Here is a 26,790-nt window from a genome sequence, read left to right as displayed (position 1 = left end):
CAGCGAAAGTTTGCAAAATTAGGTAAGCGGTACTCACAGTAGGCAGGGTAGTCTTTGGCGACAACAGGAGGGAAATCCAGCAGTATGGCAGTACAAGGATAAACTAATAGAAGGACCGGAAACAGGCAGGAATCAGTAACAAAGGAATCCAGTGATATAACAGTTTAGGGGTAAACCAATACAATGGTCAGGCAGGCAAAGTTCGGTAACAGTATAGCAATCCAATATTTCAAGGATTAAGCAGGCAGAGTGGTCAGACAGGCAGAGTTCAGCAACAGTATGGCAATCCAGAACTTTAGGGGTTCAGCAAGCAGAGAAGTCAGACAGGCAGAGTTCACTAACGTTATGGCAATCCAGTACTTTAGGGGTTAAGCAAGCAGAGTAGTCAGACAGGCAGAGTTCAATAACGATATGGCAATCCAGCACATAAAGATAATAGCACCAAGGAGCACACACAGTAACACCTATACTTGTGCAGTGATAGGTAGAAATTGAGCAACTTACATAGACACAGGATTCGCCCCACAGGAGATCCTGACCGGCTTCAGAGGAGAAGAGACATGCGGCGATGACGTCACAGCCGCATGCACACAGGAGCCGACTGTTCCCCTGGCAACGGCCTGAGCAACAAGCGACGCGTCCCTGGCAACAGCTAGAGCGGCGTGACACCCATTTTCCATCCCCTTGTATCATTGGATAGACATCAACCAATCACAGACTAGTATACCAATACCCTGTGAGCTTATGCACATGCTCAGAGGGATTTTGTTCTTCAGAAAATGTGAATATAAAAAGATTGTGCACAATTTGGAAATGGAAGTAAATTAAAAAGTGTCTTGAGTGTCCCTTTAACCTGAAGCAGCTTTTTAAACTAAACTTCATACTCAACTTCTATAGATGAATACAATTATACCATGTTGATTTTTTTATTACATTTGTTTAATCAATATTCATTAGTGAAATACATAATTCCATTTGAATTATTTATGCCTTTTAATTGAGTTTACATGGAACATTAGATATGGTCCTGTTCCAACTTATTTGTGAAGCTCCTTAAAGGGATAGCAAATACCTTGTAATTATTATAAGACTAGTGGTGAAGCCCATGTACACGGGCCATTTTCTTTATTGCAGCGGTCCTACCTGCGCTCCCGCCTGGCCAGGCCCCCGACCTTTCCCCATCACGCCCTAAATATGCACTGCCCGCGTTTCCTCTCGGTCACGCCCAGTCACGCCCGACCACACCACGGACCAACCACAACCCTGCCATGCCTACTTCTGCCCGGCCCGGCGTGCGCAACTGACAACGACATTTATAGTGTAGATATTTCTGTTGCCTTGCTATAGAATAACATGTCAGTGAAGGCTAAACATTTGTATTGTTTGCAGCAATTGTCTTTCATTAGTCAAACTTCACCCCCCCCCCTTGCCTCATTTGAAGGAGCCAATCCAAGGTTGAGTATGCAGGGTCATATGTCATTATAAAGTGCATTGTTTTGCCGTTGTTATCTGCTATAGCCAATCAAGGACAGATATTTGAGTTTGAGTTTGCAGGGTTCATTTCCAGTTCTGAGAATAAGAAAATTCACAATTTTCAGAGCTAAATTATATGAAAAGAGGGAAAAATTAACAGACATTATTTAGCAAAGTTGTTTTTACTAACCATAACTATATATTTTATCCTTAAAACTCAAGTTGTTTACTTCCTTTTAACCTTAGCAATAACCTTTGTGGCTATTTTAGTTACCTGGCAGTTGGGGACGATGGTCAAATGATGTCTTCTAAACAGTAGAAAGATTGGTCCCCATGACATCCGGTTTTGTCCCCATTGTTGAACAAATACAACATTAAGCTTTTATTGAATGGCTGTTTTGACACTGTGTATAGCTTTCTTTGAAGTGAATGTTACCGTGTGTTTCTTTGAATGTTGGTTTTTATAAACTGGTGCTTTCAATACTAGTCTTTGTGATATATCAGTTGAATGTTATATTTCCTTCCTTTGTGTATTGATTCTTATAGACTTAGTCATAGAAAGGCTGTCAGCTTCCAAAAATACTTACCCTAAAGGTTGTGTGCCTTGCAATGTAGCTAAATGCCATACAAAAGATCGCAAGTCGCTCAAATAAAATGTATGATTCATTTCTCTCTTTAGAAAGTCTTACATTTTCTTTGATTGCTTTTTGTGTCATTTCTTATTCAATTACATTGTAACCATTTTTAAGTGTATTTTCATAGATATATGAATTAGTAATGCTTTAATATATTGCAGAAGTATACAAAGTAAATGGTTTAAAAGCATTTAAAACTGCAATTTTGTTTGCATTGTATGATAGTCCAGGGACACACCTCTTGTAAAGTGTCCTGAATGACATTGTACTGTTCTTTAATATGTTTCCAGTGATCCATTTTGCTTATGTATTTAATTTACCTTTAGTTTTTCACTTACAATAAAACAATAACTGATTTTTCCTGGTTGATGAAAATGCTGCTTACATTGAAAATGTGAATACTGCTGTATTCTCTATACAACTGCTATGCGAACAAGAGGCAGCAACAGAGATCAACCACACAATGGGGTGGGAGAGGCTAACCTATTTACAGATGCCATGGCTTGACAAACCCAGGCACCAGGGAACCATTGACTCCTTAAAATTAGGACCTGGAGCCCTGGTTTAGAGTCTCTAAGACACCCATGGGTTCTCCTCTGTGACCTTAGATTTAGCTACTGGATCCTTTCCAGATTTCATAGTTGTGAAATAAATAAACGTCCAACATTTATTGTGTTATTATATAATGTATATGTGTGATATGTATGTATATATATATATATATATATATATATATATATATATATATATATACTGTATATATACTGTATATATAAAGTCTCTGACTCACACATTTATTGTGTTTTTATATAATGTATATGTGTAATATATATATATATATATAAAAGTATATATAGTTTCTGACTCATAAATTTATGGGCTTGGGTCAAATTTGTTGGTCCCTGATGCAGTAAACTCTCATCAGCTACTTTCCTCAGTACATTGTGGTTCTTTAACCATTTTCATGCCAAAACACAGATTTAATATTCATAATTGTTGCTCCTTCTTAGATAAAAAAAAAAGTTTTAAATACATTGTTCCTTTAAATGTATAAATTGTGTCTACCCTGTGTGGCCAATTAGAGATTCATATAAAGGAGCTACCACACTGATTAAGCAATCCCTGTGCAGCATGTAAGAGAGGCGTTGTCTGAATCCCATAGAATACATACAGCCTCTCTAGCAGCAGTGGACAAACTTTAAATTAGATTTACATTATAGTAAAGGTAAAATAAGCAATGAAAGTGTATTTCAAAGTATTTACTATGCATAATTAAAGGGATATGAAACCCAACTCTTTCCTTCTGTGGTTCAGACAAAAAATGATCTCTGATGAAGCGCATTACACATGCGCGAAACGCGTCAGATCTATGACACCTTACCTTGTATACCACTGAGTGTTCAATCACCTATGCCTGAATAAACCACTTGGTCGAAATTGATCCAGCAGTCTTCAATCCTTTGTTGTTCAGACAAATAATACAATTAAAAAAAGTTTCCAATTTACTTCTATTATCAAATTTGTTTAGTTCCCATGATATTCTGTGTTGTAGAGATACCTAGGTAGGCATCTGGTGCACTTTATGGCAGGAGATAGTGCTGACCTCTAGTGCTCTTGCAACTGGATAACATTCTTGCAAAACTGCTGCCATATAGTGATCCAGGCACGTGCATGCTTCTGAGCTTACATCCCTGCTTTTCAATAAAAGATACCAAGAGAACTAAGAAAATTTGATAATAGATGTAAATAAGAAAGTTTTTTTAAAACTGGATGCTCTATCTGAATCACGAAAGAACAAATTTGCGGCTAGATTACGAGTTTTTGTCTGTAAGGCTTGCGGTGTTAACGAGCCTTTTTTTCTCACCGCTCACCTACAGACAGCGCTGGTATTACAGGTTTTTTTCAACCCAGCATTAATCTCATAAAAAGCGAGTGTAGAGCAAAATTTAGCTCCACATCTCACCTCAATACCAGCGTTGCTTAAGTCAGCGGTAAACTGGTGTAACGTGCTCGTGCACGATTTCCCCATAGGAAACAATGGGGCTGAGCCGGCTGAAAAAAAACCTAACACCTGCAAAAAAGCAGCGTTCAGCTCCTAACGCAGCCCCTTTGTTTCCTATGGGGAAATACATTTATGTCTACACCTAACACCCTAACATGAACCCCGAGTCTAAACACCCCTAATCTTACACTTATTAACCCCTAATCTGCCGCTCCGGACATCGCCGCCACCTACAATATACTTATGAACCCATAATCTACTGCCCCCAACATCGCCGAACCCCACATTATAATTATTAACCCCTACTCTGCCCCCCCAACGTCGCCGCAACTATATTAAATTTATTAACCCCTAATCTGCCGCTGCCAACGTCGCCGCCACTATAATAAAGTTATTAACCCCTAAACCTAATTCTAACCCTAACCCTAACACCCCCCCCCCAATTTAAATATAATTTTAAATATTCTTAATAAAATTACTACAATTAAATAAATTATTCCTATTTAAAACTAAATACTTACCGATAAAATAAACCCTAAGCTAGCTACAATATAACTAATAGTTACATTGTAACTATCTTAGGGTTTATTTTTATTTTACAGTCAATTTTGTATTTATTTTAACTAGGTACAATAGTTATTAAATAGTTATTAACTATTTAATAACTACCTAGCTAAAATAAATACAAAAGTACCTGTAAAATAAATCCTAACCTAAGTTACAATTACCCCTAACACTACACTATCATTAAATTAATTCCCTAAACTAACTACAATTAATTACAATTAAATAATTAAACTAAAGTACAAAAAACAACAAACACTAAATTACAGAAAATAAAAAAATAATTACAATTTTTTTAAACTAATTACACCTAATCTAATTCCCCTAATAAAATAAAAAGCCCCCCCCAAAATAATAAAATTCCCTACCCTACACTAAATTACAAATAGCCCTTAAAGTGAAGTTCAATTTTAACTTCATGCTCATCACCCATGTAAACATTAACCTCTAAATATAAAAGTCGCTAACTTTTTAAAAAAAAAAATTATGTGAATTTAGCGTAATTTATATATATTATAGCGAGTTTTCTTACTGTTACTCCTCCCCCGGTCTACTTCCTTATTTTACTCTAATGACGTAGCGATCCTTAGATGAAGCTGACCGCGTCACTTCAGTGCTCGTGCACAACACCGGCTTCGATCTGCGCATGCGTATTATATCATCAGTCGCACATGCGTACACATTTTCAGTCCGTTGCATTAATGGGCATATGGTCAAACGATAGTTACCTGATTTTCACAATATAAATGACAGTCTAATTTTTCCTGCTTTGTTCGCTTGCGATCGGTATTGACTGAGACAATGTAACTAATTCAGAGAGACAGGCTAATACGCAGGCGCATATCATGCATGAGCATGACGACTAGGAGGACAAACGCAGTTACACGTATGCGCGTTTGTGAATTATGACTCGGGTAAAAAGGGGCAGGACGCCACGGGGGAAGTGAAGGAATTGGATGAGAAAAGTTGAAAATCTTTCAATCAAAATACGGACAATGTCGGGCGGACTATTGCAGCAATACGGAGGGTAAATGTAAATGAAAAAATGAAACGAAAGGCAAATTTTTATAAGTTTTGATGAATGAACATTATAATTTTCATTTTATGATTATTATACTGTAATCTAGAGCGGCAGACTTGAACTTCACTTTAAAAGGGCCTTTTGCGGGGCATTGCCCCAAAGTAATCAGCTCTTTTACCTGTAAAAAAAATACAATACCCCCCAACATTAAAACCTACCACCCACACACTTAACCTTACTCTAAAACCCACCCAATTCCCCTTAATAAAACCTAGCACTAACCCCTTGAAGATCACCCTACCTTGAGACGTCTTCACCCAGCCGGGCACAAGTGGACCTCCAGAGGGGCAGAAGTCTTCATCCGAAGATCCAGGCGGCATCTTCTATCTTCATCCATTCGGAGCGGGTCCATCTTCAATCCAGCCGACGCGGAGCATCCTCTTCAAACGAAGTCCAACTGAAGAATGAAGGTTCCTTTAAATGACGTCATCGAAGATGGCATCCCTTCAATTCAGATTGGCTGATAGGATTCTATCAGCCAATCGGAATTAAGGTAGGAAAAATCCTCTTGGCTGATGCAATCAGCCAATAGAATTGAAGTTCAATCCTATTGGCTGATCCAATCAGCCAATTGGATTGAGCTCACATTCTATTGGCTGTTCCAATAAGCCAATAGAATGCAAGCTCAATTCTATTGGCTGATTGCATCAGCCAATAGGATTTTTCCTACCTTAATTCTGATTGGCTGATAGAATCCTATCAGACAATCGGAATTGAAGGGACGCCATCTTGGATGACATCATTTAAAGGAACCTTCATTCTTCAGTTGGACTTCCTTTGAAGAGGATGCTCCGCGTCGGCTGGATTGAAGATGGACCCGCTCCGGATGGATGAAGATAGAAGATGCCGCCTGGATGAAGACTTCTGGCCGTCTGGAGGACCTCTTCTGCCCGGATCGGATGAAGACTTCTGCCCCTCTGGAGGTCCATATCTGCCCGGCTGTTTGAAGACGTCTCAAGGTAGGTTGATCTTCAAGGGGTTAGTGTTAGGTTTTATTAAGGGGGTATTAAGGGGGTGTGTGGGTGGTGGGTTTTAATGTTGGGGGGTATTGTCTTTTTTTTTACAGGTAAAAGAGCTGATTACTAGTTTAAAAAAATTGTAATAATTTTTTTATTTTCTGTAATTTAGTGGGGGGTTTTTTTCGTACTTTAGTTTATTTAATTTAATTGTAATTAATTGTAGGTAGTTTAGGTAATTAATGATAGTGTAGTGTTAGGTGTAATTGTAACTTAGGTTAGGTTTTATTTTACAGGTAAATTTGTCTTTATTTTAGCTAGGTACTTATTAAATAGTTAATAACTATTTAATAACTATTGTACCTAGTTAAAATAAATACAAACTTGCCTGTAAAATAAAAATAAACCCTAAGATAGCTACAATGTAACTATTAGTTATATTGTAGCTATCTTAGGGTTTATTTTATAGGTAAGTATTTAGTTTTAAATAGGAATAATTTAATTAATTGTATTAATTTTATTTAGATTTATTTAAATTATATTTAAGTTAGGGGGTGTTAGGGTTAGACTTCGGTTTAGGGGTTAATACCTTTAATATAGTTGCAGCAACGTTGGGGGTGGCAGATTAGGGGTTAATAAATGTAGGTAGGTGTCGGTGATGTTAGGTATGGCAGATTAGGGGTTAATAATATTTAACTAGTGTTTGCGAGGTGGGAGTGCGGCGGTTTAGGGGTTAATACATTTATTAAAGTGGCGGCGATGTCCAGTCGGCAGATTAGGGGTTAAAATTTTTATTTAAGTGTTTGCGATGTGGGGGGGGGGGGGCTCGGTTTAGGGGTTAATAGGTAGTTTATGGGTGTTAGTGTACTTTTTAGCACTTTTAGCCCATAAAACTCTTAACTACTGACTTTTAAATGCGGTAGGAGTCTTGACAGGAGAGGGTGTACCGCTCACTTTCTCCAAGACTCGTAATACCGGCGTTAGGAAAATCCCATTAAAAAGATAGGATACGCAATTGATGTAAGGGGATTTGCGATAAGCTTGAGTCGCGGAAAAAAAGTGAGCGGTACACCTGTACCTGCCAGACTCTTAATACCAGCTGGCATTAAAAAGCAGCGTTGGGACCTCTCAACGCTGCTTTTCAAGGCTAACGCAAGACTCGTAATTTAGACGTTGGGGTTTTATGTCGCAACATTTTGGCCTATATTACTAGTTGAGCATAGCAAGGTGTGTAATTTTATGTTTTGTACAACCAATTACATTTCATTGAGTATAGCAAGCGCAAAAGGTAGGAATAGGTTATTTCTTCACGTATTGCAAGTAATCTGTTATTTTTGCTCAACATCGGCTTTGTTCTCAAAGCGTTATTGGATAATAACGCCCTCTTAAAAATCGTTTATCTGTTGGAAATTACGCACCTTCGCCATCCGACTAGAATAGTGTAGCACGCACTATACTAAAGCTCATACCCTAAAGACAGTAAAGCCTCCTTTCCAATCTATTCCAATCTATTCCTGCTATCAACGTTGCTTTTTCTTTGTTTAATAGTAATCCTAGGTGAGCTCAGGAGCGTGCACGTGTCTTTAGCAACAGTGTTTATAGCAATGTTATTAAATACTGCTAGATAGACTGCTTAAAACACATGCACACTTCTGAGTTTCTTTCAGCAATAGCAGGACATACACAACTGATACCGCTATATTATTTTCAATTTCAATTTAAACTACTTGTACAAAGACATTTTAATATGTTTAATTGCTACTTATTAATATGGACAAAAGAGCATTTTGAGTACAGTGTACCATTGTGATGCAGTTTAAAGCACCAGTATAAAGTAAAACTCTACAACAGCCAGAGAAGAAATAATACACACATCAAAAGTACGATCACTTAAAGGGACAGTCAACACCAGAATTTTTGTTTTTTTAAAAGATAGATGATCCCTTTTTTACCCATTCCCTAGTTTTGTATAACCAACACAGTTATATTAATACACTTTTTACCTCTGTGATTACCTTGCATTTATGCCTCTGCAAACTGCCCCCTTATTTCAGTTCTTTAGACAGACTTGCATTTTAGCCAATCAGTGCTCACTCCTCGGTAAATTCACATGCATGAGCTCAATGTTATCTATATGAAACACATGAACTAATGCCCTCTAGTGGGTAAAAACTGTCAAGATGCATTTAGATTAGAGGTGGCCTTTAAGCTCTAAGAAATTAGCATATGAACCTCCTAGGTTTAGCTTTCAACTAAGAATACCAAGAGAACAAAGCAAAATTGGTAATAAAAGTAAATTGGAAAGTTGTTTAAAATTACATGTCCTATTTAAATCATGAACGTTTTTTTGGACTTGACTGTCCCTTTAATCTTGTATTGAAGGTAAGTCCATAACATAGCAGAGGTGTGGTCTAAAGAGGACAGGTATCCACAATGAGCTGGCGCATTTTGCTCATACATAAATGCGCTTCAATAGAGATCTCTTAAAGTAAAAGTCTCACAGGTCTCCATTACGTATTTTGCATTTTCTTGTCACAGCATTTTTACTGTTATTTTTTTAGTAAAGTCCCTTAAAGGAATATGAAATTCACATTTTTTTTAGACAAATTTGCTTCATTCTCTTTTATATCTTTTATTAAAGGAGAAGCAATGCTCTACTGGTAACTAGCTGAACACATTGATTGAGCCAATGACAAGATGCATATATGTGCAGTCACCAATAAGCAGCTATCTTCTAGTAGGTGCCCCTGAGCCTACCTAGGTATGCTTTTATACAAAGGATACAAAGAGAATGAAACAAATGAGATAAAATAAGTAATTTGAAAAATGATGTAAAATTGCATACTCTACACAGATAATAAAGTTTAATTTTGAGTTTACAGTTCCTTTAATAACCAATTATTAGTTAGTATTAATAAAGATATAAAACTCATTGAAAATATATAGAACTGCTAAACTCTGGTTTTTATTTTTACAGACAAACGATGCTGTTGGATACATGTGGAATTGGCTGTACTTCATACCACTCATCATTGTGGGCTCATTCTTCATGTTAAACCTGGTTTTAGGTGTCCTCTCAGGGTAAGTATTAAAGGCTCCTATAATAAAAGAAGGGGTTATAAATTGCCTTGTTAACCACTTTAGTATTAAATTACAAAATCTATCCAGAACATGAACTTTCTTCTCTCTTTACAGAATAAAGAGACAAAATAACATCCTTATTTGCAGCCTATGATAAAAAATTACTACAGTATTAGAATAAGCCATCAATAATAAGTTAATTAAAGTCAATGTTTAATATTAATATTAGATAATATTTAGTCTACATAAATGCTGTTACCAACAGGACATGGATTTTTTTTCTCATTAATATCAACTTTTATCAACAAGAAGTATTTTTATATACTAGTCCACCTTAAAAAGAAAGGGGCGGTTTCTACTTAGAACACATGACAAAGGTTGTGATTGGTGGTTACTGCTTTAAATATCCGGTGGATAATTTATGTTATCCCCTATAATTAAGCGCGACTACAGAGCAAAACGCGTCAAAGGTCCGCTTCATGTATTCCTGCTTTGTATTTTTAATTTAAAGAAATAAAGTTATTTTTTTATTGTACACCCTGGAGGGATCAGGATTATTTGCTTTTTTACAAAAATGCTAATACTATTTACCCTACACTATGGCAAAAAGTGTTTTGTTAGGGAAGAGATATTGCTTAGAGTGGAAGGTGGGTGAGGGGGGTCCCTACGCTACAGAAAAATAATGTTTATAGCAAAGAAATAATAAAAAATAAATCCAAACTATCATAGTTTATTAGTGGCAAACTGACTGCCAGTAACAAATATGGCGGAGAACAGTGACGAGTTAGAGAGATCTTTGAGGGGGGAATCAGGGAGATGGGAGGGTTAGAAAGGATCCCTAAACTTCAGAAAATAAAAATAAATAATTACTAAATATTAAAAAAAAAAAACCCTAAACTGCATACTTGGAAGACTGTCTGCCAGTACCTAAGATGGTGGTAACTAGTGGGTAAGGGACAGAACTGTTTAGGAAGGATCAGGTAGGAATAGAGGTTGGGAGGGTAATCCCTACACTACAGCAAATATTGCCCTTAACAGCTAACCAATTAACCTCTTTACTGCCGGGAATTTCAGAACTGTGGTGCGCAGCTGCAATTAGTAGCCTTCTAATTACCAAATACCAATGACAAAGCCAAGTCTGTCTGCTGTTTCTGAACAAAGGGGATCCCAGAGAAGCTTTTACAACCATTTGTATTATGACTGCAGTAGTTGTGTGTAAATAATTTCAGTGAAAACCCCAAAGTATGATCATATTTGGCATCTAAATAGTGGGGTCAAATAAATATACCAAAATGGCCCTAGATCAATACCTTTGGTTGGCTACTTTATTTTGTTTTCATAGGTAAATTAAAAAAAAACAGACAATGCTCTATCTCTGTTAAAACAGAGTAATAGCAAAAATGCTAAAAATTCTCCAATACTTTGGCTGAGTTTTTCTCTGAAATTCCCGGTATCAAAGGGGTTAATAGCTGGTTTAAAATGTATATTCCTGAGCTTCTGTATTAGCCCTGCCCCTTTAATTATGAAACTGTACCAGACAGTTTAACCATCTATTCACAGAAATATCTTAAACAACTAAGTATATGTGTCCCGGACTTTCAGAAACAAAAAAAAACAAAACTCAAAAAATATGGTTGTGCTGCTGAAACAGTATATGTATTGTGTAAGCTAAATTATTTATCTAGATTTATGCATATATCAGTCATTATTTATTTCACTGACAGTATTTATCTTTACCACCTCTGCTGGAAGCCTATTTCATTAATCAGCCGCACGTTCTGTAAGGAAGCGCTTGAGCAAATGACTTGCGAATCTGCTACGCTGCATGTTGAGATCACGGCCTGTGTTCTGGTACTGCTGTTTTTGAGAGAAATGCTTTCATGCTCAGCTTTATTAAATCCCTTACATTTTCCTCTCTCTCTGTGTCTCATCCATTCATTGTGATGTTGCCTTGTGAACACAAGGGAGTTTATGCTTGTTGATATAAGCCCCCTGCAGCCAGGCCATGTTTCTCACAGCCCTCGGAATGACCTGTTGCTGGGCCCATCAGGGGGTAAAATAGCAAAGCAAGGCTTCTTCTCTCTCTCTGAGCTCCTGGAACTAAATTATTTACAAGAGGGCGGCATCCAGATAAAAGTACAAAGGGTGGCATCCTTTTTTCTTCCATTCTGTCTCTCTCCCATACGTTTTTTTTATTCTCATGTGTTTCTATCTTATATAGATTTTTCTCTCGCTCTCTTTTTCTCATATATTGTAATCATATTCTGGTTCCTTTTTCGTTGTCCCTTTTTCCTCTCTTGATGATCTAAACCTCACAGAACCACACTGACACTCGCAGTGGCGGACCTCAGGGAATTATCTAAAGAAAAAGGGGCTGTCCCTGTGAGTTGCGTGATTTTCCTATAGAAAATAATGGAACTTTGTAGGGGAGAGAGAAGTTAGCAGGGAGTATGAGGCGCACTATATAAATTAAATCCTGCAGCCGATACAAATCTGATTACTCTGTTTTTAGTGTATAATATCTTACAAACTTTGTTTTCGTATTTTTCTATTAGTGTAATATGTGTTTGGAATATTTTGAAACAATCTCGCCACCTTTCAGTTTGTGAGATTAAACTGTGATATCTGCAGGAGGAAAATATTTAGATAATACTCCAGACCTGACACAGAAATGTTATCTACGCCCATGAAACGCCCCTGTTCAGCCCACTAGCAGAGGCGAGGGGAGATTAATTTTACTATAAGGAAAACCATACGCTTTGACTTTCGTATTGTAACTATGAATTTCACCGTGTTTTTTTGCATGCGCAGTGTAGTTTTACTATTCTTCTTTATGCCTTAAATAGATTTCCTGTGTAAATCTAATCAAAATTTTACTTTTTCCATAAAATACGATTTTTGCAGAACTATTGTGTTACAAATATAAAAGCTTTTTAACAACACATTTTTTAATTCTAGTTTTTATATTAATAATTATTTCTGTCTCTCTCTGTGTTTCTCTGTCTCTCTGCATTTCTCTCTCCTTCTGTCTCTCTCTGTGTTTCTCTCTGTCTCTCTGCATCTCTCTCTCCTTCTGTCTCTCTCCTTTGTCTCTCTTACTTTGTCTCTCTGCGTCTCTCTATCTCTCTCCCCTGTCTCTCTCTCTCTGTCCCTCTCTTTTTTGTCTCTCTGCGTCTCTCTCTACTTCTGTCGCTCTCTTTCATTCTCTGTCTCTCTGCATTTCTTTCTTTCTGTCTCTCATCTGTCTCTCATCTGTCTCTCTCCTTCTGTCTCACTCTGGGCGAGATTATATATACAGCGCAGGCTTCAGCTCAACTGCTGAAACCCACACCGCTCGTAATTTCACCTTGCACATCGGGGTAATACATAAACCCGGCCGGCAGTTCATAAAGCGCCGTAAGTCGGATAAACTAGCGATGTTCAGAAATTAGCGTAAATACAAATTTCTGGAGTCGCCAGTGACTTACGGCACTTTAGAAACTGCTGGCGCCTAAGAAAATAAAATAAAAATGTCAAATCTTCCATAAAAGTCAAACCCGCCTTCCAAAAATAAATCCGACACGTAAAACCCCTATATCCGACATCAAACCCACATCGGAACTAATAATAAAAGTATTAAACCCCTAAACCGACAACCCCCCACAACGCAATATGCCTAATTAAACTATTAACCCTCAATCATTCACCCACATCGCGATCTACCTAATTAATGTATTAACCCCTAATCTGCCATTCACCCACATCGCGATCTACCTAATAAATGTATTAACCCCTAAATCTGCCAACCCCAACATCGTAAACTACCTAATTAAAGTATTAACCCCTAATCCGCCATTAATCCACATCGCAAAGTCCCTATTAAAACTATTAACCCCTAATCCGCCATTAACCCACATAGCAACAAACCTTATAAATCTATTAACCTCTAATCCGCAAAATCCACACAACGCAATAATCCTAATAAAACTATTAACCCCTAAACCACCAAACCCACTCAACGCAAATAACTAATTAAATTACTAAAACCCCCTAACCTAACCCCCCTTAACCTAACACCCCCTAAATTATCCCCAATTACCTAAATTAAAAAATACTAAGTTACAAACAATTAAAATAAAAAAGCTAACATTAGTTAAAAATAAAAAACCTAAGATTAAATTAATCTAAGATTGCAAAAAATAAAAGTCTAACATTACAGAAAATAATAAACTAAATTATCCAAAATAAAAAATGCTCCTTTTTATTTAAAAAAAAATCTAAGTCCCCCCCTAACAGTAAAACCCACCACCCACCAAACCCCCCTAAATAAATAAACCTAACACTAAAAAAACCTAAACTACCCATTGCCCCTAAAGGGGCAATTGTATGGGCATTGCCCTTAAAAGGGCATTCAGCTCTTTTACTGCCCTTAAAATGGCATTCAGCTATTTTAAGAGTGCCCATTAAAACCCTAATCTAAAAATAACAAACCCCCAGATAGGTACTCATGGTTCCTGAAGTCCGGCGCTGAAGTCTTCTTCCAAGCAGCGACCTCTTCTATCTTCTTCCAGGAACAAGCCAGCGCAGAGCGGAGGGCGTAACTGAAAACCAGTGACCGCGGAACTGAAGACCGGCAGTAGTGGAACTGAAGACCTGTGACAGCGGACCGTGGAGCCATAGAGAGTGGAGGATCCTCTTTTTACGATCGCCGTTGTACACTGAATAGTGAATTCAAGGCACACGTTTAAATATGGCGTCCCTTGCATTCCTATTGGCTGATTTGATTCTTCAAATTCAAAACAGCCAATAGGATGAGGGCTACTGAAATTGCCTGTTCAAATTAGCCAATAGTATTTCAGTAGCTCTCATCCTGTTGGCTGATTTGAATTTGAAGACTCAAATCAGCCAATATGAATTCAAGGTACCCCATATTTAAATGCGTACCTTGAATTCAATCCTCAGTGTGCGGCGGTGATTGTACAAAGAGGATCTCCACGCTTCATGGCTTCCGCGGTCGCCAGTCTTGAGTTCCGCCATCACCGGTCTTCAGTTCCAGGAAGAAGATAGAAGAGGTCGCCGCTTGGAAGAAGACTTCAGTACCGGACTTCAGGAACCATGAGTGCCTATCTGGGGGTTAGACTTTGGGGCCTATCTATCAAGCTCCGGATAGAGCTTGAGGCCCCGTGTTTCTGGCGAGCCTGCAGGCACGCCAGCCCAGAAACACCAGTTATGAAGCAGCGGTCTAAAGACCACTGCTTCATAACCTGTCCTCCTGCTCTGAGCAGGCGGACAGACATCGGCGAGTACGATCGGGTTGATTGACACCACCCTGCTGGAGGCCCATTGGCCGCAAGTCTGCAGGGGGCGGAGTCTCTGTGTATTCAGCGAGGTCTCGCACTGTCGGATCAGGTCCGCCAGACTTTGATAAATAGACGCCTTAGGCTTTTTTTTTAATTTTTGGTGGGTTTGTTTTTTTAGATTAGGGTTTTAATGGGCACTCTTCAAAGAGCTGAATGCCCTTTTAAGGGCAATGCCCATACAAAAGCTCCTTTAGGGGCAATGGGTAGTTTAGTTTTTTTTAGTGTTAGGTTTATTTATTTTGGGGGTTTGGTGGGTGGTGGGTTTTACTGTTGGGGGGGGACTTAGAATATTTTTTAAATGCAAAAGAACATTTTTTTATTTTGGATAATTTTGTTTATTATTTTCTGTAATGTTAGACTTTTTTATTTTTTCTAATCTTAGATTAATTTAATCTTAGGTTTTTTATTTTTAAGTAATGTTAGCTTTCTTTTTTATTTTAATTGTTTGTAACTTAGTATTTTTTAATATAGGTAATTGAGGTTAATTTAGGGGTGTTAGGTTAGGGGCTTAGTAATTTAATTAGTTATTTGTGTTGTGTGGGTTTGGCGGTTTAGGGATTAATAGTTTTATTAGGATTATTGCGTTGTGTGGGTTTGGCGGTTTAGGGATTAATAGTTTTATTAGGATTATTGCGTTGTGTGGGTTTGGCGGATTAGGGGTTAATAGGTTAATTACGTTTATTGCGTTGGTGGGGGATGGCGGTTTGGGGATTAATAGTTTTAATAGGTACTTTGTTATATGGGTGAATGGCGAATTAGCGGTTAATAGTTTATTAAGGTATATTGCGTTGTGGGGTGATGGCGGTTTAGTGGTTAATAAATTAATTAGATGCAATGTGGGGGTTGGTGGATTAGGGGTTAATATACTGTATTCGTTATTGTGGTGGGGGATTGCGGTTGACAGGTAGATAGATATTGCACATGCGTTAGATGTTAGTTATTTTCAGGAGGTAGATAGATATTGCACATGCGCTAGGTGTTAGTTACTATTTTCAGGGGGTTACAGTGACTACATAGTCAGCGCAAGTCTTATTGCGTCTGCCTATGTGTGGCGAGATGAAAATGGAGTACAATATCTCCATTTTTGCCGCTTAAGTCCTTGCGCTGAATATGTGATACTGCTTTGCAACGCGGTTGATTCTATGTTAGCTTATGGGAGTAAAAATTGCGGGCGACGGGTGAAATATACGTGCCACATTTATATGCGGCGCTGTATATGTGATACGAAAAACTGTGCGGGCGATGCCACATATGTAATCTTGCCCTCTGTGTCTCTCTTTCTCTCTGCATCTCTCTCTCCTGTGTCGCTCTCTTTTTCTGTCCTCTGCATCTCTCTCTCTCTTTCTGTCTCTCTCCTGTCTCTCTGCATCTCTCACCTTCTGTCTCTCTCTCTGTCTCTCTTTCTCTGTCTCTCTGTGTCTCTTTTCATCTCTCTCTCCTTCTGTCTTGCTCCTGTGTCTCTCTCTCTTTCTCTGCATCCCTCTCTCCTGTATCTCTCCTGTGTCTCTCTCTTTCTCTCTCTTTCTCTGTGTGTCTCTCTCTTCTTCTCTCTCTCTCCTATGTCTCTTTCTCTGTCTCCTGTGTCTCTCTCTCTTTCTCTCTGCATCTCTCTCTCCTTATGTCTCTCCTGTGGGGGGTAGTTATCAAGCCGTCTACTTTTCTGACTTCGCCGGCCCAATACGCCCGCCTAAGCTCGCCTACCTTCGCCGCCGCGGACCTTGAATACGTTCGCCTAAGTTATCAAAAAAAGCTGTCAAAAAGCCGCGGGGCGATGAGCAGCGGACTGTGAGAGTTATCACTCATCCGACCTCGCTGCCCTTCGGCTTTTTCCCAGCTTTATTGCTAGCCTGTCACTAAGCACCCACACTAAACTACACTGTTCTATCCCTATACCGGCGCCCCCGGAGCCCCCCGCAACTCAATAAAGTTACTAACCCCTAAACCGCCGCTCCTAGACCCTGCCGCAACTCTTATAAATGTATTAACCCCTAAACCGCCGCTCCTAGACCCTGCCGCAACTCTTATAAATGTATTAACCCCTAAACCGCCGCTCCCGGACACCGCTGCCACCTACAGTATACCTAGTAACCCCTATCCTGCCCCCCCTACATAATTATTATTTATATTGTAGCTATCTTAGGGTTTATTTTACAGGTAAGTATTTAGTTTTAAATAGGAATAATTTATTAAAGTATAGTGTAGTGTTAGGTGTAATTATAACTTAGGTTAGGATTTATTTTACAGGTAAATTTCAGTTTATTTTAGCTAGGTAAGCTATTAAATAGTTAATAACTATTTAATAGCTATTGTACCTAGTTAAAATAAATTGAAAGTTGCCTGTAAAATAAAAATAAATCCTAAGATAGCTAGAATATAATTATTATTTATATTGTAGCTATATTAGGGTTTATTTTAATGGTAAGTATTTAGTTTTAAATAGGATTATTTTAGTTAATAATAAAAATATTATTTAGATTTATTTAATTAATATTTAAGTTAGGGGGGGCGTTAGGGTTAGACTTAGGTTTAGGGGTTAATAATTTTATTACAGTGGCGGCGGCGTAGTGGGGGGCAGGATAGGGGTTAATAAATTTATTATAGGTGGCGACGGTGTAGGGGGGGCAGATTAGGGGTTAATAAATTTATTATAGGTGGCGACGGTGTGGGGGGGCAGATTAGGGGTTAATACATTTATTATAGGTGGCGACGGTGTAGGGGGGGCAGATTAGGGGTTAATAAATTTATTATAGGTGGCGACGGTGTAGGGGGGGCAGGATAGGGGTTAATACATTTAATATAGGTTGCGGCGGGTTCAGGGAGCGGCGGTTTAGGGGTTAATACATTTATTATAGTTGCAGTGGGCTCCGGGAGCGGCGGTTTAGGGGTTAATATGTATAGAGTAGCTTGCGGTGGGCTCCGGGAGTGGCGGTTTAGGGGGTAATAACTTTATTTAGTTGCGGCGGTGTAGGGGGCACAGATTAGTGGTGTTTAGACTCGGGGTACATGTTAGGGTGTTAGGTGTAGACAGCTCCCATAGAAATCAATGGGATGTCTGTCAGCAGCGAACTTGTCAGACTCCCATTGATTCCTATGGGATCCGCCGCCTCCAGGGGTGGCGGTTTGAAAACCAGGTACGCTGGGCCGTAAAAGTGCCGAGCGTACCTGCTAGTCATTTGATAACTAGCAAAAGTAGTGAGAATGTGCCGCACTTGTGTGCGGAACATCTGGAGTGACGTAAGAATCGATCTGTGTCCGGCGGATCGAAGCTTGCGTCACTAAATTCTACTTTAGCCGGTCTCGAGCCTTTGATAACTAAGGCGAATCAGCCTCGCCACAAATACGCTGCGGAATTCCAGCGTATTTGAGGTTGACGGCTTGATAACTACCCCCCTTTGTCTTTCTCTCTTTCTCTGTCTCTCTGCGTCTCTCTCTCTCTCCTTCTGTCTCTCTCCTGTCTCTCTCGTTCTCTGGTTTTCTGCATCTCTCTCTCCTTCTGTCTCTCTCCTGTGCCTCTCTCTTTTTCTCTCTCTGTCTCTCTCTCTCTCCTTCTGTCTCTCTCCTATGTCTCCCACTCTTTCTCTCTCTTTCTCTCTGCATCTCTCTCTCCTGTCTCTCTCTTTCTCTGTCTCTCTGCATCTATCTCTCCTTCTGTCTCTCTCCTGTGTCTCTCTGTCTCTCTACATCTTTCTCTCCTCTTCTGTATCTCTCCTATGTCTCTCTCCCTTTCTCTGTCTCTCACACACCATTTTTTATTCTCATCTCTTTCTCTCTCGCTCTGTCGCTCTCATGCATTCTGTTAATATGTGTCATTCAAATCATTTTCCCTCTTTACCTCTTTCACCCTCGTCTTTGTTCTCTCATGCCTCTTTTTGTCTCTTTTTTTTCTTTTATTCTTTCTCATAGACATCTCCCCTTTAAATCACACTTTCTCTGTGCCATCACCTTTACTATTACTTCCCTTTCCAGTAATTAATATTGCCTCATTTTTTGGCATTTTTCTATTTCATGATTCAGAAGCCTTTTTTTTTTGTTAGAAACTCATTATAGAGCATTTGATCATCTTAATGACTGGCCCAGGCTCTGATTTTTTAAGACTTCCTGGATTAAAGGAGAACTAAATTCAAAATTACATTTTTATGATTCAGACAGTGTTTTTACCAATTTACTTCTGTTACAGAAATATGCACAATCATTTTATATACACACTTTCTGAGGCACCAGGTCTTACTGAGCATGTGCAAGAATTGACAGTATATACATATACATCTTTGTGATTGGGTGATTTTTGTCACATGGTACAAGGGGGGCGAGGAAACTGGAATTAACTTTAATTTGTCAGAAACAAATCTATTATTCATCTGAAATTCAGACATATGGGCCTCTTAGGTGGCGAATTTCAATCTCCCCGATCTCGTCCGACCGGGGAGATTGACAGCTCCTGCCCACGTATGATTGGCTGTGGGCGGGCAGGATTGCATGCATGCGCAAAATAGCGCTTGTGTGCAATGCTGAATTCCAGCAGCAGAATTCAGCCCGCCAGAGGTGAGCTGTGGTGGACAGGGGCGCGTATGTGCGCCCCGTCCGCCGCAGCTTATTAGATAGACCCCTAAGTGCATTGTATTTTTCTTATGCATGTGTTGTTTATAAAACTCTACTGTATTTAATTGTCCTTTTAATGGACTGGAACTTAGAATATTGGTCAGAGTGGAAGTTCTAAAGAGTGGCTGGGGCTTCTAAGCACCATGTTTATTGTCATATCCATAACCCCACAAAGAAACAACTGCTATAAATTTGACAGACAGTTCCTTATGAGTCCTCTGCTACAATAAGGAGAGAGGAACATTTGGGGGGGGGGGGGTTATGAGTTTCTCCCCAATATCACTCTCCATCTGTGATATTTACCTTTTTAATAACCCTTGCTGGTATCTTAAAAGCTGAGGTATATAGCTGTGCATGCTGATTAGATCCCTATCTTTTAATCAATATAATTATAGTTGAACAATTCTGCAGTATCATTTCTAGACCTTTGTAATTGTTAGAGGCCAACAGTGTTATTTATTTTTAAATAATAGGTTGTTTAATATTAAAGAAATAGTCAAGTCAAACTTAAACTTTCACTATTCCGATAGAGCCGCAATTGTAAGCAACTTTCTAATTTACTCCTATTCTCAATTTTTCTTTGTTCTCTTGGAATCTTTATTTGAAAAGCAAAAATGCTTAGGAGCCGGCCCATTTTTGTTTCAGCTCCTGGGTAGCGCTTGCTCATTGGTGGCTACATTTAGACACCAATCAGAAAGCGCTATCCAGGTGCTGAACTAAAAATGGGCAGGCTTCTTAGCTTACATTTTTGCTTTTTCAAATAAAGATACTAAGAGAATAAAGAAAATGTAATAATAGGAGTAAATTAGAAAGTTGCTTAAAATTGCATGCTCTATCTGAATCATTAAAGTTTAATTTTGACTTAACTATCCCTTTAAAGGGGCATGCATTTTAAAATTAAATTTTCATCATTCAGATATACATTTTTTCTCTACTTTGAAGGCAACTTATAAATGCGCACAATCTGTTGCTAGCACTATAAAAATGACTCAACAGCCTAGATTCAAGTCAATTCCATTTGTGAAATTTATATCTATAAAAATTGTAGTATTCATAAAAATTTGTACCCTAGAGTTTTGAGTTCAATCCCATCAGCTGCATCTATCTAGAAACTGTCCCTGACTCACTTCATAGAACTTGTTCCACTCTCAAGGATACAGGCGACACAAAAAACACCTTTAAAGCATTACAAAATATATGAACTCAAACAGCAAAAAAAGCACTCTCTATAAAACATCTAACATGGGAACAAAAGAAAAATGTGAAAAAGTAAAAAATATGCAAACAGGGCAACCAGTCGACAAGCTGCTTTACAAGGGTAAAAGAGTCTTTATGAATTATCCATGCTTGGCCAAGGTTTAAACAAAACGAAAAGCTAAGCACGCCCCAAAAACGGCCACAGTGAGCCCCTCATTCTGTCTGCGAGGTTCTATGCATAGCAAAACAAACATGCAAATATTCAAGACCTCCATTTACATGTACTGTAGGGGTATAAGACATTCCATTTTTAAGGGGATTGCCCAGTTTTGTAACACATTTTTTCGGTGTCCGCAGAAGTTTTTGACGGGACACCAAACTGTCCATTTTTTTGTTTTTGTTTTGTTAACTGTTTACTTGCTTACTTTTTTATTATATATGCTTAATATTCCCCCTGATATTATGTTTATGCCCATTGTAGTGCTATGGCATGCAATATCTACTGCTGTTAGCAACTCTGTAGCTGGTAAACTACATTTCCCTGCATGCTGCATTGGTGGATGTGTGTAAAGGAGGCAGTAAAAGTCTGCAGACCTTTTTGGTGATGTCTGGTTGGGAGTGGGGGGCTTGCGAGTTGAGAGAAAGAGTTGAGCAGCAAAGAAGGAGAATAGAATGTCAGAGATAACAGTAGATTTATTAAAGCCCTACGGCTGCAAGTTCTCACAAGAACTTGTTCGCCGTCATTTATCAAGCAGCGGTCACCAGACCGCCGCTTCCCTAACCTCTTCGCCACCTCTAAGGTGGCGAAATTCAATCTCCTCGGTCTAGTTAGACAGAGGAGATTGACAGCTCCTGCTCGCACGTGATTGGCTGTGCGCAGGCAGGGGGCGGGATTGCACGCGAGTGCTTGTGTGCAATGGCGAATACCTGCGGGTAATTTCGCCCCACCACAGACGAGCTGCCCCTGTCCGCCTCAGCTTTCATAAATCTAGCCCTTAAACACCAGAGAAAAAGTAAAAAAGCAGAGACAGGGCTGAACAGCAGAGAGATTACTCTGTGGGGTCAATTTATTATTGGCCGAATTGGGCAAATTCACCCTGTTTCCGCGCGAGCCTTTAGGTCAAAGACAAATGGTAATAGGAATACATTAGAAAGTTGCTTACAATGGCATGCTCCATCTGAATCATGAAAGAAAAAAATCCCTTTAATGACAGTGATAACAGTAGCAGCTATTATTTTCATTCTTTATTTAATTTAAAAGAAATGGTTTGAAACAAAATCTAGGCTAATAATTCATTCTTTGGTTTTCCGTGTGTTGATGAAGTGTCCCTTTTTTTATTCCTCAGATCTAACTTCCCTAATGCACTGTGTTTTAAGCTTGTTTCTGAATCTCTTTTGGTTATGATTACATTAGACACTGTTCTCAATTCATGTGTGAGATTTCAAGTTTTGTCAATTATAGAGGATAATGACAGACAGCTCACTAAATATAAGCTTGGAGAGATAGGTAAAGCGAGGCTCTGACCGTGCTCTCTCCTCAGTAACCTCAGGAGCATCAATGAATCTTACCCAATGTACAGGGAGTGCAGAATTATTAGGCAAATGAGTATTTTGACCACATCATCCTCTTTATGCATGTTGTCTTACTCCAAGCTGTATAGACTCGAAAGCCTACTACCAATTAAGCATATTAGGTGATGTGCATCTCTGTAATGAGAAGGGGTGTGGTCTAATTACATCAACACCCTATATCAGGTGTGCATAATTATTAGGCAACTTCCTTTCCTTTGGCAAAATGGGTCAAAAGAAGGACTTGACAGGCTCAGAAAAGTCAAAAATAGTGAGATATCTTGCAGAGGGATGCAGCACTCTTAAAATTGCAAAGCTTCTGAAGCGTGATCATCGAACAATCAAGCGTTTCATTCAAAATAGTCAACAGGGTTGCAAGAAGCGTGTGGAAAAACCAAGGCGCAAAATAACTGCCCATGAACTGAGAAAAGTCAAGCGTACAGCTGCCAAGATGCCACTTGCCACCAGTTTAGCCATATTTCAGAGCTGCAACATCACTGGAGTGCCCAAAAGCACAAGGTGTGCAATACTCAGAGACATGGCCAAGGTAAGAAAGGCTGAAAGACGACCAACACTGAACAAGACACACAAGCTGAAACGTCAAGACTGGGCCAAGAAATATCTCAAGACTGATTTTTCTAAGGTTTTATGGACTGATGAAATGAGAGTGAGTCTTGATGGGCCAGATGGATGGGCCCGTGGCTGGATTGGTAAAAGGCAGAGAGCTCCAGTCCGACTCAGACGCCAGCAAGGTGGAGGTGGAGTACTGGTTTGGGCTGGTATCATCAAAGATGAGCTTGTGGGGCCTTTTCGGGTTGAGGATGGAGTCAAGCTCAACTCCCAGTCCTACTGCCAGTTTCTGGAAGACACCTTCTTCAAGCAGTGGTACAGGAAGAAGTCTGCATCCTTCAAGAAAAACATGATTTTCATGCAGGACAATGCTCCATCACACGCGTCCAAGTACTCCACAGCGTGGCTGGCAAGAAAGGGTATAAAAGAAGAAAATCTAATGACATGGCCTCCTTGTTCACCTGATCTGAACCCCATTGAGAACCTGTGGTCCATCATCAAATGTGAGATTTACAAGGAGGGAAAACAGTACACCTCTCTGAACAGTGTCTGGGAGGCTGTGGTTGCTGCTGCACGCAATGTTGATGGTAAACAGATCAAAACACTGACAGAATCCATGGATGGCAGGCTTTCGAGTGTCCTTGCAAAGAAAGGTGGCTATATTGGTCAATGATTTGTTTTTGTTTTGTTTTTGAATGTCAGAAATGTATATTTTTGAATGTTGAGATGTTATATTGGTTTCACTGGTAAAAATAAATAATTGAAATGGGTATATATTTGTTTTTTGTTAAGTTGCCTAATAATTATGCACAGTAATAGTCACCTGCACACACAGATATCCCCCTAAAATAGCTATAACTAAAAACAAACTAAAAACTACTTCCAAAACTATTCAGCTTTGATATTAATGAGTTTTTTGGGTTCATTGAGAACATGGTTGTTGTTCAATAATAAAATTAATCCTCAAAAATACAACTTGCCTAATAATTCTGCACTCCCTGTATGTATTTCATGATACTTCCTAGAGGTTCCCTTTTCTTTTCTATTGTAGTGATTTGTATTTGGTAAGTTTCTTTGCTAATGACTAATGTCTTCAAGCAAACTAAGGCCTAGATTTAGAGTTCGGCGGTAGCCGTCAAAACCAGCGTTAGAGGCTCCTAACGCTGGTTTTGGCCGCCCGCTGGTATTTGGAGTCAGTGATTAAAGGGTCTAACGCTCACTTTTCAGCCGCGACTTTTCCATACCGCAGATCCCCCTACGCCATTTGCGTAGCCTATCTTTTCAATGGGATCTTTCTAACGCTGGTATTTAGAGTCGTTTCTGCAGTGAGCGTTAGAGCTCTAACGACAAGATTCCAGCCGCCTGAAAAAAGCAGGAGTTAAGAGCTTTCTGGCTAACGCCGGTTTATAAAGCTCTTAACTACTGTACCCTAAAGTACACTAACACCCATAAACTACCTATGTACCCCTAAACCGAGGTCCCCCCACATCGCCGCCACTCGATTAAAATTTTTAACCCCTAATCTGCCGACCGCCACCTACGTTATACTTATGTACCCCTAATCTGCTGCCCCTAACCCCGCCGACCCCTATATTATATTTATTAACCCCTAACTTGCCCCACACAACGTCGCCGCAAGCTACTTAAAATAATTAACCCCTAATCTTCCGACCGCAAATCGCCGCCACCTACGTTATCCCTATGTACCCCTAATCTTCTGCCCCTAACATCGCCGACCCCTATGTTATATTTATTAACCCCTAATCTGCCCCCCACAACGTCGCCGACACCTACCTACACTTATTAACCCCTAATCTGCCGAGCGGACCTGAGCGCTACTATAATAAAGTTATTAACCCCTAATCCGCCTCACTAACCCTATCATAAATAGTATTAACCCCTAATCTGCCCTCCCTAACATCGCCGACACCTACCTTCAATTATTAACCCCTAATCTGCCGACCGGAGCTCACCGCTATTCTAATAAATGTATTAACCCCTAAAGCTAAGTCTAACCCTAACACTAACACCCCCCTAAGTTAAATATAATTTTTATCTAACGAAATAAATTAACTCTTATTAAATAAATGATTCCTATTTAAAGCTAAATACTTACCTGTAAAATAAATCCTAATATAGCTACAATATAAATTACATTTATATTATAGCTATTTTAGGATTAATATTTATTTTACAGGTAACTTTGTATTTATTTTTACCAGGTACAATAGCTATTAAATAGTTAAGAACTATTTAATAGTTACCTAGTTAAAATAATTACAAATTTACCTGTAAAATAAATCCTAACCTAAGTTATAATTAAACCTAACACTACCCTATCAATAAAATAATTAAATAAACTACCTACAATTACCTACAATTAACCTAACACTACACTATCAATAAATTAATTAAACACAATTGCTACAAATAAATACAATTAAATAAACTATCTAAAGTACAAAAAATAAAAAAGAACTAAGTTACAGAAAATAAAAAAATATTTACAAACATAAGAAAAATATTACAACAATTTTAAACTAATTACACCTACTCTAAGCCCCCTAATAAAATAACAAAGACCCCCAAAATAAAAAATTCCCTACCCTATTCTAAAATACAAAAATTACAAGCTCTTTTACCTTACCAGCCCTGAACAGGGCCCTTTGCGGGGCATGCCCCAAGAATTTCAGCTCTTTTGCCTGTAAAAAAAAACATACAATACCCCCCCCCCCAACATTACAACCCACCACCCACATACCCCTAATCTAACCCAAACCCCCCTTAAATAAACCTAACACTAAGCCCCTGATGATCTTCCTACCTTGTCTTCACCATGCCAGGTTCACCGATCCGTCCTGGCTCCAAGATCTTCATCCAACCCAAGCGGGGGTTGGCGATCCATAATCCGGTGCTCCAAAGTCTTCCTCCTATCCGGCAAGAAGAGGACATCCGGACCGGCAAACATCTTCTCCAAGCGGCATCTTCTATGTTCTTCCATCCGATGACGACCGGCTCCATCTTGAAGACCTCCAGCGCGGATCCATCCTCTTCTTCCGACGACTAGACGACGAATGACGGTTCCTTTAAGGGACGTCATCCAAGATGGCGTCCCTCGAATTCCGATTGGCTGATAGGATTCTATCAGCCAATCGGAATTAAGGTAGGAATTTTCTGATTGGCTGATGGAATCAGCCAATCAGAATCAAGTTCAATCCGATTGGCTGATCCAATCAGCCAATCAGATTGAGCTCGCATTCTATTGGCTGATCGGAACAGCCAATAGAATGCGAGCTCAATCTGATTGGCTGATTGGATCAGCCAATCGGATTGAACTTGATTCTGATTGGCTGACTCCATCAGCCAATCAGAAAATTCCTACCTTAATTCCGATTGGCTGATAGAATCCTATCAGCCAATCGGAATTCGAGGGACGCCATCTTGGATGACGTCCCTTAAAGGAACCGTCATTCGTCGTCTAGTCGTCGGAAGAAGAGGATGGATCCGCGCTGGAGGTCTTCAAGATGTAGCCGGTCGTCATCGGATGGAAGAACATAGAAGATGCCGCTTGGAGAAGATGTTTGCCGGTCCGGATGTCCTCTTCTTGCCGGATAGGAGGAAGACTTTGGACCCTCTTCTGGACTTCTTCAGTGGATGTCTAGCCCCCGCTTGGGTTGGATGAAGATCTTGGAGCCAGGACGGATCGGTGAACCTGGCATGGTGA

At 39.3% G+C, this 26,790-nt stretch overlaps 1 protein-coding gene across 1 annotated transcript in view; it reads left to right on the top strand.

The window, feature by feature from the left end:
- The window catches only part of CACNA1B (calcium voltage-gated channel subunit alpha1 B), a 575,803-nt gene that overhangs the window by 318,269 nt on the left and 230,744 nt on the right, over window positions 1-26,790 (top strand). The window contains exon 8 of the mRNA XM_053695819.1: window positions 9,689-9,792. Coding sequence (XP_053551794.1) covers window positions 9,689-9,792 — 104 coding nt within the window. The remainder of the gene's footprint in view (window positions 1-9,688; window positions 9,793-26,790) is intronic.

This window comes from Bombina bombina, chromosome 12 (genome assembly GCF_027579735.1).
Source record: "Bombina bombina isolate aBomBom1 chromosome 12, aBomBom1.pri, whole genome shotgun sequence".
Taxonomy (NCBI): domain Eukaryota; kingdom Metazoa; phylum Chordata; class Amphibia; order Anura; family Bombinatoridae; genus Bombina; species Bombina bombina.
The sequence above is the reverse complement of the archived record's forward strand: the minus strand, read 5'-3'. Positions and strand labels throughout refer to the sequence as shown.